At 51.7% G+C, this 15,400-nt stretch overlaps 1 protein-coding gene across 1 annotated transcript; it reads left to right on the top strand.

Moving 5' to 3' along the window:
* Positions 1–8,589: 8,589 nt before the first annotated feature.
* Positions 8,590–13,600, top strand: Ubald2 (UBA like domain containing 2). The gene is made up of 3 exons (XM_075990150.1): positions 8,590–8,925; positions 9,065–9,127; positions 12,542–13,600. Exons 1-3 carry the CDS (start codon positions 8,806–8,808, stop codon positions 12,851–12,853), a joined length of 495 nt encoding a protein of 164 aa, XP_075846265.1. The 5' UTR covers positions 8,590–8,805; the 3' UTR covers positions 12,854–13,600.
* The last annotated feature ends 1,800 nt before the right edge of the window (positions 13,601–15,400 follow it).

The raw sequence follows: 15,400 nt of genomic DNA on the forward strand, positions 1-15,400 counted from the left end.
TTCCAGGGCAGCCAGGACTGTTATACAGAGAAACCCTGTCTTTTTTTTTAATTAATTAATTTATTTATTATGTATACAATATTCTGTCTGTGTATATGCCTGCAGGCCAGAAGAGGGCACTGGACCCCATTACAGATGGTTGTGAGCCACCATGTGGTTGCTGGGAATTGAACTCAGGACCTTTGGAAGAGCAGGCAATGCTCTTAACCTCTGAGCCATCTCTCCAGCCCGAGAAAGCCTGTCTTGAAAAACAAAATAATCCAAAAACAAAACAAAACAAAACAAAACCAAAAACCCAAAACCTGTGGTCTCCATATGCATATGCACACACAGCCCTCACGTAAATATGTACATACAGGCAAATAAAATAATAAAACAAGTAATAATTTAAAAAAATCCCTGCACGGGGCTGGAGTACAGCTCAATGACAGAATGACTGTTTACCATGAGTTCTAATCTGAAGGAGGTGGTCTGAGAGAGAATGGCCTCCTTAGGCTCCCGCATCTGAGAGAGAATGGCCTCTTTAGGCTCCCGCATCTGAGAGAGAATGGCCTCTATAGGCTCTTGCATTTGGATGTTTGGTTCCTAGTTGGTAGACTGTTTAGGAAGAATTAGGAGGTGTGGCCTTGTTTGAGGAGTTGTGAGGTTTCAAAAACCTCACACCGGGCCCAGGCACACTTTCTTTTTGCCTCCATCTTGTGGGAATGATGTAAACTCTCAGCCATTGCTTCAGCACCACGTCTGCCTGCTGCCATGCTCCCAGCCGTGATCACCGTGGACTCCCCTCAGAAACTGTAAGAAAGCAAGTCCCCAATTAAAAGTTTTCTTTTATGAGCTGCCTTGGTCATGGTGTCTTTTCACAGCAGTAGAACAATAACTAAGACTCCTAGTATTGCAAAACAATAATCAAATAAAACAATAAAACTAAACCTGATGACTTTAATCCCAGAACTCATGAGACCGGGGCAGAAGGATTACCCGAAGTTTAAGACCAGTCTGCTTTACATAATGAGTTCCAGACCAGACTGGTCTAAAGACCAAGACTCAGGCCCAGTAGTGGTGGTACACACCTTTAATCCCAGCACTTAGGAGGCAGAGGCAAGCAGATCTCTGAGTTCAAAACTAGCCTGAACTAGAGAGCAAATTCCAGGACAATCAAGGTACATAGAGAAACCCTATTTCGAAAAATAACTAGCTAAATAAAAATAAGTGAACCTGTAGCCACTCATAGCAGACACACCCGCCATCCCAGCACTCGGGAGGCTACCGCAGGAAGTTGGGTGCACGGCTCTATTCCCAGCACTCAGGAGGCAAAGGTCAGTGGGTCTCTGTGAGTTCGAGGCCAGCCTGGTCTGCAGAGTGAGTTCCAGGATAGCCAAGGCTGCACAGAGAAGCCAAAAAAGAAAATGAAAATAAGTCAACTAGGTAACTAGCTAATAATCAACTCCCAGATGCAGAGATAAGCGAACAATCTTGAGCTTACACCATTGCCCAAGAGCCTAGTTGTCTGAAACCAGTGACACCCTTTCCTCCTCCACTTCAGAGAAATCACATGACCCTTCTGGAAGTAACAGAGTGTGCTTCTTCTGAGCTGATTGAAAGCTTCGTAGGCTTTTGTGGTCTGTGGAGGAGCAACTTTGCTTTGACTCAACCTTAGCACCAGGATGATGAACAATAGGGACAGCTGTGTGTCAATAAAACTTTATTTACAAAAACAGGCCCCAGGGCTTCAGCTAGCCAGCTGGAAGAGTCAACCTTCTGGAAAATGATGTCACTGCCCTGAGGGTAGTTTTTCTTGACCCACTGACCTTAGCAAGGGTGAGAGGTAAAACCGTGGCACTGAGTTACAGCAACTTAACTTAGTCTAACCTGGTGAGCCTGAAAAATCTTGGGGCCAATTTGTCAGCACTGGCACTTTTTCCCCAGAGAGAGGAAGGACCACCCCTCCACACTCAGAGCAGGTGCCGACCAACCCTGGGCTCCCCCAGCTCAGTCCTCCTCCAGGCCCACCACCTTCCCAACATGTGTTTCAAGTGGGGTTTTTGAGCGCCATCCCCATCCAGGCTTTCTTTCTTTTTTTTTTTTTTTTGGTGTTATTTTGGTGTGAGGACTGGTGCTTGCATCTCAAATGCTTCACCAACTGAGTCAACTTCCCAAGTCGCCATATCGGCTTTTGTTTTCAATTTTTTAAGGTGTGCCCTGTCCCCTCCCACACTCCCCCCATTTCTCTCCCCTCGCTTCCCCTGGACAATTGCACTTCCACCTTCATTTATCCGTGTACAATTTTGTGTACTATATAAAAATCTAGGAACACAGATAAGAGGCAGTACACAGTACTTGTCCTGCTGAAACTAACTTCCTTCACTTACTATGATTGTCTCTGGTTTTCTGCAAGTGATATGTGGAGCCTGTCCTGGAACTCGCTCTGTAGACCAGGCTGGCCTTGAACTCACAGAGATTCGCCTGCCTCTGCCTTCTGAGTGCTGGGATTAAAGGCGTGTGTCACCCCTGTCCTGCAACTTTGTTCTTCTTTATGGCTGACAGAAACTCTGCTGTGCAGGAGCTGGAGTGGTGATGGCTCAGTTGAGAGCTTTCGTTTCTCTTTCCAGGGGCCTGGGTTCCATTCTCAGCACCCACATGGTGGCTCACAGCCATCTGTATCTCCAGTTTCATGGGATCCAGTGCTCTCTTCTGACCTCCGTGGTCACCCGGCAAGCACTTGGTGCACAGGCCCACAGGGAAACATTCATACACATGGGATAATAAGTTTAAGAATATTTTATTCCACTGTGTATGTCCAGTGCATCTTCCTTCACCTTTCCTTTTCTTGGACAAGGTTGGTTCCATGCCTCAGCTGTTGTGCACACTGCTGCGGTCAACATGGATGTGCAAGTGTCTGTGACATATTGTCCTGGAGGCCTTCTGGTAAATACCCAGGAGTATTTGGTCTCGGAGTCTACCACACCCAGGAGTGGTAGAGCTGGGTCTCCTTGGGTATTTGAGATGGGGGTCTTGCTATGTATCCTTGGCTAGCCTCTAAATTCATAGTGGTCCTCCTGCCTGGAGCTCTTGAGTGCTGGGATTACAGATATATCCCACCACACTCAGCTCCCAAGTGCTTATGACCCACTTCCATTTCCTTTATTTACCCAAATCCATCCCTGCTTCTGCTCTAATGAGCCTCCTCGGACTATTTCCTTATGATCTATAATCGCTAGCTTGATAAGAATTGCCTCACTGAATCACGAAAAGGATGAAAAGCCAGCTTGTTCAGAGAGGTATCCAATTGGTTAGGGGCTCCCACTAATATGAGGGAGATATGAGGGATGAACTGAGCCTCACCGATAGGCAGACCAAAGCCACTGTAGTTCCTGGAAGGTCAGGAATTGAGAACTGGAGAATGACTGATGGGGATTTTGCCATCAAGACAGGTTAAGAAAGCAGAGCAGGAATTTGAGAAGCGTCTTCCTGGGGACTGCAAAGGTGCCGGCTTTAGACCTCTTGAATTGTGCTCAGTAGGAAAGTACAAGGAGGCCTGCATGGCTCCTTAGAGTGTGTGTGTGTGTGTGTGTGTGTGTGTGTGTGTGTGTGTGTGTGCAGGCTTTGGGTCTTTGTTTCTCATATATATTGCTCTATTAAGTGAGGAGAGTGAAGAACAGAGCTAGGGCAGGGCTGGCTCGCAGCCCCTTCAGTAGACAGCTCTTCTCAACGGAGAGATGGAATGTCCAGCTTTGAGGCCTCCGCATTACTATCCCAGGGAGATTCTGATGACTGAACAGGAAGCAATAGTCCAGCTTGAGGAGGAGGAGACTGTGCGGGAGGCAGTCCCTTAAACCCTCCCTCCCTTTGTCTCCCTTCCACTGAGGACTAAGACACACCTAGCAACCTGAGGTGGGGCTGTCTTATCACCTGCCCGCCAGGTACAGCACAGGGTGTTCAGACCACAGAGCTGCTTTGGGGGAATGGCCTTAACTAGGCTGGGAGTGGTCTGGCCTTTGTCCTTTGTGAGGCTCCTGACGGTTTGTGGAAAACATAATCTGGTATAAACCAGCAGGAACTCATCCCTGAGGGCTTAGCAGTGGTTTTCTGTCTGCAACAACACAGAGGAAAGGTGTTTCCTATCTTGTCAGTACCACCTAGGGAGAGTCCAGCAGGCTGACTGGACTGGAAAGTAGAACGTCATGTTTAGGGGCATGCGCATAGTGAGTCTACTACTGAGTTTCAGGACAGCGAGGGGTAGGTAGACAGCATAGCCTTTGATTGTAGACACTGGGGTGTGGACTCAAATCTCAGTTTTGCCCTGAAGTCAGCAAGTTCCAGGCCAACCAGAGCTACATAGGAAGACTCTGTCTTTTATTTTTTAAAAAAAAGTGGAAGTATTAGAGGAAGACAGGCAGGAAATGAGGGAGGGAAGGGAAGAAAGGAGGGTGGGGATGAAATGAACTTCCTGACACACCCAACCTTGATCTAGTTCGTCCTGACGGTAACTACCTGACCTTGCCTTGGAGGAGGATTCTCTGTGTTCCCCAAGCTTTAGGCTTCTTAGGAATTCTGCACCCTCCTCCCTCTCTCTCTCTTCTCGAGACAGGGTTTCTCTGTAGCTTTTGGAGCCTGTCCTGGAACTAGTTCTTGTAGAACAGGTTGGCCTCGAACTCACAGAGATAGGCCTGCCTCTGCCTCCCAAGTGCTGGGATTAAATGTGTGTGCCACCCCCGCCTGGCTTGAATTCGGCACCCTTAAATTCTTTTTTTTTTCACCCTTAAATTCTTTCTCTCTGTTTTGGTTTTGTTGGAGCTGCTTGGGTCCAGGGCATAAGAGGTAGAAAGGAGGAAGAGCCTGGAAGCTGATGTGGGCTTCTGATCCCAACCCTGGGATCAGATGTTCAAGGTCAGTTTTGGCTGCCTAGTGAGTTCAAAGCCAGCCTGGGCTATGTGAAGACTCCATCTCAAAGAACAAAGTAAAAACAAAAACGGACAAAGATGTGGAAAGGAAGGAAAAAGGAATAGCCAGGAAATCAATCGAGGGTGCTGTAAAGGCGAGGGTGGGACCGCCGGCTCTCTATCCTTCTCTATCATTACTGAAACGAGCGGGTATCCTTCTGCCCCTCAGGACCTCCCCGGCAGATACCTCAGCGCCTCTGAAACCACTTGAGCCCCACTGAAGTGATCACTGTTCGTACAGGAGGTAGCGGGGTGCGGCACCACGTGTCACTACGTGATGCTGGGTAGAATCCTTTCCTCCCGTGTCCCTCAGTGCCTCGCCTGGAAAATGGGATCCCTGGTGGTCCCCACATGAAAAGGAGAGGTGCCTAGCTCCTCGGAAGTGCTAAGCATGGGGCTGCTTAGAGTTAGGATCCAGCAGCTGTGAGCCTGCTTAGGGGCTGGCTCACAACAATCTCGTTCCACGTGCACCACACAGGGAAAGACAGACTCAGATTGTTGCTGCATCATCGCCAGCTCTGTTGCCCTGCCGTTGATGCAGACAGGATTTTGTTCTGAGGCTATCGCTGTGTTTCATTTGTTATTAATGGGAATGTTTTTATGGCAGTGTTTCACTGGCCTTGCATTGTCCTCTCAGATTAAGATAATAACACCTTCAGTTAATAATACCTTCCTCTTGATTTGCTTTCATCTCAAGAGCTCAAAGTCCTCCGCAAACATGACCTCATTCATTCTTCCCTGGTCCAGGGAGCCGGGCACTCCTTCGGCTCCCAGCCATTCATCTTCAACCAGATTCTCAGAAGCCTAAGTATGGATTAAGCCCTTCCACCTGGCAGGAGTGTGGATCACAGGCACAGCTCTGGAGCTTTCCTGCCTTCTCCTGGAATGACCTTAGACCACAGATCTCCTGAGCCTTCTGGCTTAGGAGCTCGCCTGCTACACCCATCCCAGGTGTCCACAGCTGTGTCCACACAGGGAAAACATTAGATAATCCTTAGGGAAGAGATAAATTGCCTTGATGTCCAGGAAATAACAGGTTTGTCAGCTTTCAACTATTACCTCCCTTGAGGGTTAGTATTTGAATTCTCTACATAGCCCAGGCTAGCCTCCAACGCATGAGCCTCTTGCCTCAGCCTCCCAAAGGCTGGGATGACAGGCCTTCGTACACCTTGGTGCGCATGAGAGCTTTTCAATTGAGACCTGGAGGCTATAGGCACGTTCTCTTAAAATGGCTGGACCCAGGCTAGACCTTGCTACTCACCACCCTGGCACGTTTGACACCTGGATGCACTTGTGAAAGTCCGGAGCCCACAATGACAGTGCTTCCTTGTTCTGGGCAGCTCTTGGCCCGAGAGCCTGGCAGTGCAGACTGCTGGCTGGTCCCTTGTTTTCACCTTGCAATTACCAGGGAGAGAAAAGCTGGAAGTTGTTCAGGTGCCGCCCACTCTGTGCATCCACATTTCTGCATCCAACCAAACTGTAATTAAAACAACAACAACAAAATTCAGACAGAAAATGGTGTCTGTCCGGACTTTTCTAAAACATGCACATACTTTTCTTCTTATTTTTTGAGCAACACAGTACAACTATTTTAATAGTGTTTACATCCTGTTAATCATCATGGGGTGTTTTAGAAATTATTTAAAATATATGGGAGGTTGTGTAGGGGTTATGTACAAATGCTATGCTATGTTATGCTGTGCTATATAAAAGGAGTTGAGTGTCCACAGATTTTGGTCACTCTAGGGGCCCTTGAAACATGGATGTTAAGGCTGTCCGACAACACTCATGACCTCAGCCCATGGGAATTTTGTGGTATCCAAGAATAATTTTAGCACTCCTACTTCCTCAAAACAAACAAACAAACAAACAAACAAACTGAAAGACAAATTACAGGAGATTAACTCATTCTAGCGCCCAAAGCAGTTTTGTTGTCTCAGGGCCCTGGGGAGATAGCTAGGGTTTCCTGCACGCTAGGCAAACTGTCCACCGCTGGGTTCACTCCTAACAGTGCTTTAACTGGTATGCAAACATTGGCTGTAACCTTACCCTTCTGATTATTCTTCTCAAAATCGGTCAAGTGTCTTTGGATGGAAAATCGAGTCCCTTTAAGTAAAATAAAAACAGGGCTGTGGAGGTGATGCAGGGAGACAGGACTCGCACACACCTGCCTCCCGCAGCTGAGTGGATAGGAACAGGGCTTGCTTTCTTCTTGTTGTCCTTCTGTTCTACACACCCCTAACGAGTTAAAATACACTCTGTAATTAGTTCTGATGAAAAACAGTGTAAGTCGTCTGGAACCAGAGGCTCCTAGAGTAAGTCCCTAATCCTGTCCTCTAGATCAGGGAGGGAATCGTCCCAGGCCCCCTTCCCCACGGCACAGAGCCACAGATATGTGAGGCTTTTACTCTACAACATGTAGTATTTACCTATAAGCCAAGTTCATCATCCCATGTGTCTTAAGTCATCTTTAAGTCAGTTTAATACCCAATACAATGGAAATTTTATATGGATATATGTGCCATACATTGTTGCTCAGGGAATAGTGGATGACAAGGAAAAAAAAACCTTCATGCTGAAACCATATACATTTTTTGTTTGTTTGCTTTCGTTTTTGTTTTTGGAGACAGGGTTTTTCAGTAGTTTTGGAGCTTGTTCTGGAACTAGCTCTTGTAGATCAGGCTGTCCTGGAATTCACTTTGTAGAGCAGGCTGGCCTCTAACTCACAGAGACCTGCCTGCCTCTGCTGGGATTAAAGGTGTGCGCCACCACTGCCCTGCAAAAAAAAAAAATTTTTTTAAGCACTGAGATTGGTTCATACAAGGCATGCCCGGCCACTGACCAGGGCCTTTCTTTCTTTGGTGTGCCTGTGTTTGGCTTTTTTTGAGATGGTGTCTTGACTTAGCCCTGGCTGTTCTTGAACTCACAACACAGACAAGGTTGGTCTCCAACTCAAAGAAACGCCTGCCTACTCCCCCCTCCTCCCCCCTCCCCCCTCCTCCCCTCCCCCCCACCCCGCCTGAGTGCTGGAATTAAAAGCTCGCGTTACTACACCCGGCTCTTTCGTTGCTGGTGGTGTTTTTGTTTTTGTTTTGTTTTTTTCCTTTTTTGGAACTGAACCCAGGACCTCACGCTGTGCGCTGTTTCAGAAGTTTTCTTTCTCTCTCTCCCTTTTTTTTTAAGTGAGACTGTTTAGAAGCTATTTAAAACTTAAATACTCTTGAGAGTCGATTAGCTTGCAAAGGTTCTGTGTTTTCTATTTTGATCGTTCTGTTTCTCGAGATGACCACATCTTTCAGAGGAAATGAGTCAAAGCCACTCGGTCTTGCTTTTCCAGCTGAGCATGTTCGGTTTCAATGAAGTAATGAATGAACTTGGCCAGCACCACCCCCCACGCCTACAACAGCAAACACTGGGGGCCTCCACCAATCAGCGCGCACTCAAGGCTTTCGAGTTGCGTTCAAACCGGCCTGCGGTAGGCCAATCAGCGCTCCAGGCCCCGCCCCCCGACGGCGGCCCCAGCCAACCACCGACCAGAAGGAGCCAAAACACGGAGGTCGGCCAATGCCAGGGCGCCCCCGCGGCGTCGGCTCCGCCAATGGGCGCGGCCGGGCCCGAAGAGCAACAGTGCTGCCGGGCCCGCCGCAGGATTCGAATCGTACGTCCGTGTGGGAGCCGGCGGCCGGCCGGTCGGCGCGCGGGCCAATCAGCGGCGGCGGCTCGCGGCTCCCGAACGTTGGGCCCGGCGGCCCCGCCCCGCGCTGTTGTTTGCGGCGTCGGCGCGGCCGCGCAAGCCGGACCACAACATTCGCCGGGCGGCGGCGGCGGAGCTGCGAGCGCGAGCCCGGGGCGGCCGCCCAGCGCCATGTCGGTGAACACGGACGAGCTGCGGCACCAGGTCATGATCAACCAGTTCGTGCTGGCCGCGGGCTGCGCGGCCGACCAGGCGCAGCAGCTGCTGCAGGCGGCGCACTGGCAGTTCGAGGTGCGCGTGGGGGCCGGGGCCGCGGCGGGGGAGGAAACGGGGGAGCGCGGGGCGCGCGTGGGCCGCGGCGGCGGCGGTGGCGGCGAGGCCGGGGCGGCCAGGCCTCGCTCACGCCGCCGCGGCCCGTGTTTGTCCACAGACCGCCCTGAGCACGTTCTTCCAAGAGAGCAACATTCCCAACAGCCACCACCATCCACAGATGGTAAGTGCCCCTCGGGTCCGCGGACGGGGCCGCCCGGTGCGGCAGGTCGCTGTCAGGGCGCCGGTGACAGCCATGTTGCCGGGGAGCGGCGCGCCGCGAATGTAAACAAAGAGCCAAAATGTCTTCCAGGAAAGAGCGCTCCCAGGCCGGCGCTGGCTCGCCCAACTTTGGGACCCGCCTCCAGCCTCCTGGATCGGGGCCTGAGGCCCTGCGCCGGGCGCTGTGCCTTGGGCCTAGGGGCCCGGGTGGAGGGAAGATGAAGGGGAGGGAAGAGAAACGGTCCCCTGTACGGGTAGGGAGTGGGGAGTCTGGTGGCAGAAGATGGGGAAGGAACTCGTTGATAATCAGACCTCTGGGGAGCCTAGGGGAGGGAGACCGAAGTAGGGACTTGTGGGTTTCTGCAACGCGCAGACACACACACACACACACACACACACACACACGGACTTGTGGGTTTCTGCAACGCGCAGACACACACACACACCCACACACCCCCCAGTGCTGCAGGAAGCGGGGAAGGCATAGATCCACCCTGGCTCCGGAAGCCCAGCTCTGCCCCCGAAGGTTGGATGGCCCTTCCAAAGCTTCGGGGGAACATGCCCTGAATGGAGGATATACAGATTTATAGACCCGAGATAGGGTCAAGACTTTCTTTTGTGGGTTTTTTTTTTCTTGTTTTGTTTTTCGAGACTGAGTTTTTCTCTGTAGCTTTGGTTCCTGTCCTAGAACTAGCTCTTGTAGACCAGGCTGGCCTCGAACTCAAATCTGCCTGCCTCTGCCTTCCGAGTGCTGGGACTGAATGTGTGTGTCACCACCGCTGGGCTAGTGGTTTGGTTTGGTTTGGTTTTGGTCAAGACTTCTTTTAATCTCAGTATGTTAAAAAGCAAACAGTCCAGGAAACAGAAGTACCTCAAACCTGCATTTGTCTTCTCATTCCAGCGTGGCTCCAGGCTAAAGCCTTTGCCCTCCTGGTCAGTGGGTACTCTGCTTCCTTGAGGCCCAGGCCATCCCTTCTCCACTCCAATCCCTAGTTATCTATTAGCTCTGAACATGTAGAAGGGCCTGAGCCCAGGGGAGGGGTGGTAAAACATTATTCCCGAGATTTGCTGTTGGACATTTTTGGCATTTTTTTCCTGGAGCGTCCTTGTCCCTGGCTCTCTCAAGGGACAAGCTGCATATGGCTCCTCTACCGTGTCTTGTTCTTGGCACTGTTTTCTTTCAATCAGCAAGGCCGGACGACAAGAGTCCTCCGCCTTGATTGAAACTAGCTTTTAGCATTTGGAGCAAGTTGGGAAAATGAGAGGTGCTGAAGCCAAGCTCTTAGGATTCATTGTCTTCAAGACCCCTCTCCTGCATCCAGCCACGCACAGACTTAGCTTCCTGGACCTGAGAATACTCTGCCTCCATTGCCGCGCACAGACTTAGCCTCCTGGACCTGAGAATACTCTGCCTCCATTCCTACTCCAGATTCCTTCCTGCCCACAAGGCCACTCAGAGAAGCTCAGCCACGCTTAGGGGCTTGGAACAAGGAAGCTGGCAGGCCCCAGCTTGAACTGGAGTCCTGTTTGGTTCCTTCTCCCCTCCCCCACCTCTGCATATCCGGGTGTGTGTGAGAGATACCCTTTGGAAGCTTCCCTTGGGGAGGGAGATGGCTGGTTTTGTAACACAGACGTTATAATCAGTGCATCCATCAGGGACACGTGCTGGGTGCTTCCCCAGCACAGTAGGGAACACCGGCCCTGATCTGGGAGTCCTGTTTTTGAGACAAAGTAATTAGAAAACTTTAATAAAAATGTGAAAATCCAACACTTGGGAGGTTGAGGCAGGAGGACTGCTGTGAACTCCAGGTCAGTCTGGGCTCTGTCTAGCAAGATCCTTTCTGAGATGAACACAGTCTCTACAGACCAGTCACCACCAAGTGGCCATAACTGCTAAAGGACTGTCCTGCCTGCTGCCAGCCATGGTTTGCCTTGTAAATGATAAGGGTCCCCAGTTGTGGGGGAGGGGCAAGGCGGGCAGTTACAGAGGGGAAGCCTGAGGACCCTGGCCCAGCTAGGGACACATTGAGATCACAGGAGGGCCTTTAGTGTACTTAAAAGCCCTTGCTTTCACCAAAGCAGAGAGGCCCCGGGATCTGCCTGAGGTGACTCGGGCAGGTGGGCACAGGCCCTGTTAACCTTCCAGGCTGTTCTCCAGAGCAGGCCGACTGCTGAGAAGACTGGGGAAGTCAGTCACGGGGCTGTGATGCAACTGGCCCTGCCCGCTCACAACCCCCCATTCATTGTTTCCTGCAGCAGACAAGTCATGGGGGTGGGCAGCCCAATGATGGGAGGAGGAAAGTGTCTGGGTGGGGCTAGACCTGGCTGCGGCCTTTGGCCTTCTTTGTGGGGGCCTTGGAGCAGACAGTGGTCCAAGTTCCCTGGGAGCTGATATGGCACAGCGTCAATGGACAGGCTGAAGTGGGGTCCTTGCCTCACTTTCTGACTTTGCTTTAACTGGAGTGACAGAGTTCTAGCATCCTGTCCTGTGTCTGCCACCCCTACCCCCAGTGCCCTGTGCCTTGGGGAGGAGCCAGTGTTGCTAAAATTAGAAGCTGAAAGGACTCCCGGCCTCCCAAGGAAGGGAGACAAGGCTTTGAGGTCAGAATCAGTTCCTGTAGGTCTTGGGCTCTGATCCACCTGTTCCCAGTCCATGGGTTAGGCAATGGCACTTGTTACCCCCAAGGAGTGTGCTGCTAGCATCTGGGGCTGGCATGGCAGAGTGCATGTTTGTGCGGGAGCCCAGACCTGAGTGGCACTTAACCCTGAATGCAGAGTGCCGTTGGGCAGAGGCTTCAGCACCTGCACGCCTGGGACCCTGCACAGTCTTACTCCACAGTTTGCACCTACTGTGGGTGCGTGCTGTCGTGACTTAACCCTTGGGTCTCAGTTTCCTCATTTGTAATACGGAAAGAAGAATTGAGCTAACAAGATCTACTTGTAGGAAATCTGAGTGGAGGGGGCCAGAGTCCAAGACCTGTTGGCTGAACGTGCGGAATGAATGGAAACCCCAAGAAAGTGCAGGCTTCCTGGCTGGTACTGGAAAAGACCCTGCATCTGGCCTGCTCCGTGGTGCCTAACACCCTGGGGCCATCTGAGGGTGGATTGTGGAGGAAGCCAGCTGGCTCCCCTAGTCAGGAAAGGAGCTGGGCTGTGATGTCCTGGGTTGCTCCTTGTCCTTTCATGTTGACACTTTAGCTTTGAGTTGGAATTAACCATTGCTTCCCATGCCCCTTGGTGTTTCCAAACACTGGGTAACACCCTTGGATTTTGCTCTTGACTGAGCGAGATGGGTGGTCTATTGATGCTGTCTGTGTACTAGAGGCACCAAGACCTTGCAGGTAGCCCTCACCCACACTTTGTTTTCTCTCCACAGATGTGTACTCCCAGCAACACCCCTGCCACACCACCTAACTTCCCTGATGCACTAGCCATGTTCTCCAAGCTTCGAGCCTCTGAGAGCCTGCAGAGCAGCAACAGCCCCATGACAGCGGTGGCCTGTTCGCCCCCTGCAAACTTCAGCCCCTTCTGGGCCGCATCCCCACCCAACCACCAGACGCCCTGGATCCCACCCTCTTCCCCCAACTCTTTCCATCATCTGCACTGCCCACAGCCCACGTGGCCCCCTGGAGCAGCACAGGGGCCCACCCAGCAGAAAGCCATGGCAGCCATGGACGGCCAGAGATGAGACTGGATGGCACTGGGCTGGAGCAGGGGCAGTCCAGGGTTGTGGGGACACAGAGCAGGGCTGGGGAGGGGGGACATGAGGGCGGGGTTTCTTGAAGATCGCACTGGAAGATTTTATAGGAGAATTTTTGTGGGTGGGGGTACAGTAAACGTCCTGAGCCACTTGGGTTCTTCAGGAGTTTCTCTTGGGAAAGTTTTTTCCTCTTTTTAATATATAACTATAATATATATGAATATAAATGTATGTGAGAGGGGCCTGCACGTGAGGGAATCTCTCCTTGTCGACACCTTCCTCTGCCTAATTTGGGGTAACAAGGATGCTCATAGTCAGATGGAGTGAGTTTGCAGCTGGGTGGATATGCTGCCTTTAAAGTCACGTCGGCCATTAGGAGCCCCCCCCAAAGGGAGGTCCCAAAAGGGTCCTGTTGGAATCATCGACTTTCCTGCCCCATCATTGGTAGATGGTGTTTTCATCTCAGCTGGTGGTGGCCTCAGTGGCCCTGAAACTCATCACCTTGTCCCCAGCTGAGTGTGCTGAGCTCCTAGGACTGAAGAGTTGGCTGACCTCAGTGGACACTTGGCTGTCCCATCCCTTACTGTCCTGGCTGTCCCACAGGTCTCCAGCCTCTGGCTAGCCGCAGAGGAGGACAACTCAGGAGAGCCCTTTGGATTGAGTTCCTAGACTAAAAAAATCACATCTCACCAGGGTGCAATTTTAATTTAAAAACTTAAAGACTTTTCTAACTTCCCTGGTTTGTGGTGCTTTTATTTGCTTTGGTGGGCAAGGTCAGTTGGGGCTCTGGCTGGGAGGGCAGTGGTATTGTCATGCGGCTGTTGTATTTCCTTGGCAAGGATACACGATCCCCATTGAGTTAGTTTTTGGAGAGTAGAGGCAGGGGGCAAGTCCTTCCCTAGTTACTGTACCCTCCCTCTCCCTCAGCCTAGAAGCCATTGCTACCATGGGCAGGGTGGTTTCTCAATGGCTGTGGCCTTCAGGCCTCTCTACCTCTGTTAACCGCTCTACTGGGCAGATTTCTTGGGGCCTGTTGAACAAATACAGCCATGACCCGAATGTGTCAACCAAGGCTGTCTCAGTGCCACAAAGACTGGACTCCTGAAGGGGCTGGGTGGTGGCTCCATACTTCTCAGCCTCAAGCAGGATGTTAGGTAAGGCAGAGCATGCTTGCCTGGCTGTAGGAGTGAGGTTACTCCTGGAGCCCTTCCATACACTGTTCCCATGGGTCTAAACCCTTCCCGCCACTCCTGAGCGGTTAGGGAGTAGGATGCAGAGCTGAGTGGGGAGGGAGGGTAGTGCCCCAAGTGAAGTGAAACTTTAGGGCCCAGCCAGAGCCACCCCACACCCCTTGGTGGGGTAGAGTGATGGGCCTGCTACCCTCCATTGCTTGTGACACGTGGTTGGACTTACAAGCTTGGGTTTGGCCTTTCGGTTTTGTTTCCTGGTTGTAACCCCCTGGGCCTCCTCCCAGAGCTGCCCCTGCCCACCTGTGCTTTCCCGGGCAGTAAGGGGAAATCCCTGACTGACAGGGGCTGCTGGGACTTGGGCCAGGGTCCATTCAGATGCAGGGCCAACTTGGAGAAAGAGTGGGGCAAGCCATACCAAGGTATGGAATGGTGGGGGCTGACCCTTCTAGTTTAGGGAATGTGGCTCCTGTCCCTTCATGGCTGTAGACAAGCCATGGGAATGCTTGTGCAGTGTGTCTGTGAGGCTTGTGAATTTGGCTTCTAGACCAGGGAAACTGAGCCGACCTTCTGACATTTCACTGCCAGAGGGACCAATGTGAGAGAAACAGGAGCCGAGGGGGTGGGGCTGGCTCTGCCCCTTGCTTCAGGGGTGCCCACCGGATTCGTTGGCCAAGCCGCTCTTTCCACCCCGGTCACAAGCAGGATCCCGGAAAGATGCAGAGAAGGGAGGGCACTCCCGGGGCAGCCTCCGTCTCATGACGCCCCTGGCCAAGCCTGTCGGTACCAGCAGTGAGAAACCCGTTTCTTGGCCGTTTCCTACCACACTTTTTCCTGTGTGACTGTCGTCGCCCCCTCTTCTCACACCTCAAAGTGAACATCTTGCCCCAGATGCTTTCCCATGTGAGAGGGAGTAATGCAAACTGCCGTGGGGGTGCCCCATCTTCCACTCCGCACACCTCATTCTGAGGTGGGAATAGAAACCACTTCGTTTTGAGACCGGTTTTGCCATGTAGCCTTGAGCTCTGGCCCCTCCTGCCTTGAGTTGCTTAGAGGGCTAGGGTTACAGGGGTGTCCTGCCACACTCCCCCAGAAACTGCCTTGACGATTCGGGGTTTCTTGAACTCAAGATGGACCAGTCCTTTTTTTTTTTTTTTTTTTTTTTGTGGACACCTAGGAACTGTCTGGAGGCCCCAGCTCAAGATTGAGCTGGCTGGCAGTGGTGCCGGGAGCTCTGATCTGTCCAGACCCTGAGCCTCAGGAACCCTGGACAGTGGTGACCGCAGGTGAGCACACTGGGCTGAGTGGCCATGGGCAACAGAACCCTCGGCCTCATACAGTTAAGAGT

Source organism: Microtus pennsylvanicus, chromosome 11 (assembly GCF_037038515.1).
Source record: "Microtus pennsylvanicus isolate mMicPen1 chromosome 11, mMicPen1.hap1, whole genome shotgun sequence".
Classification (NCBI taxonomy): domain Eukaryota; kingdom Metazoa; phylum Chordata; class Mammalia; order Rodentia; family Cricetidae; genus Microtus; species Microtus pennsylvanicus.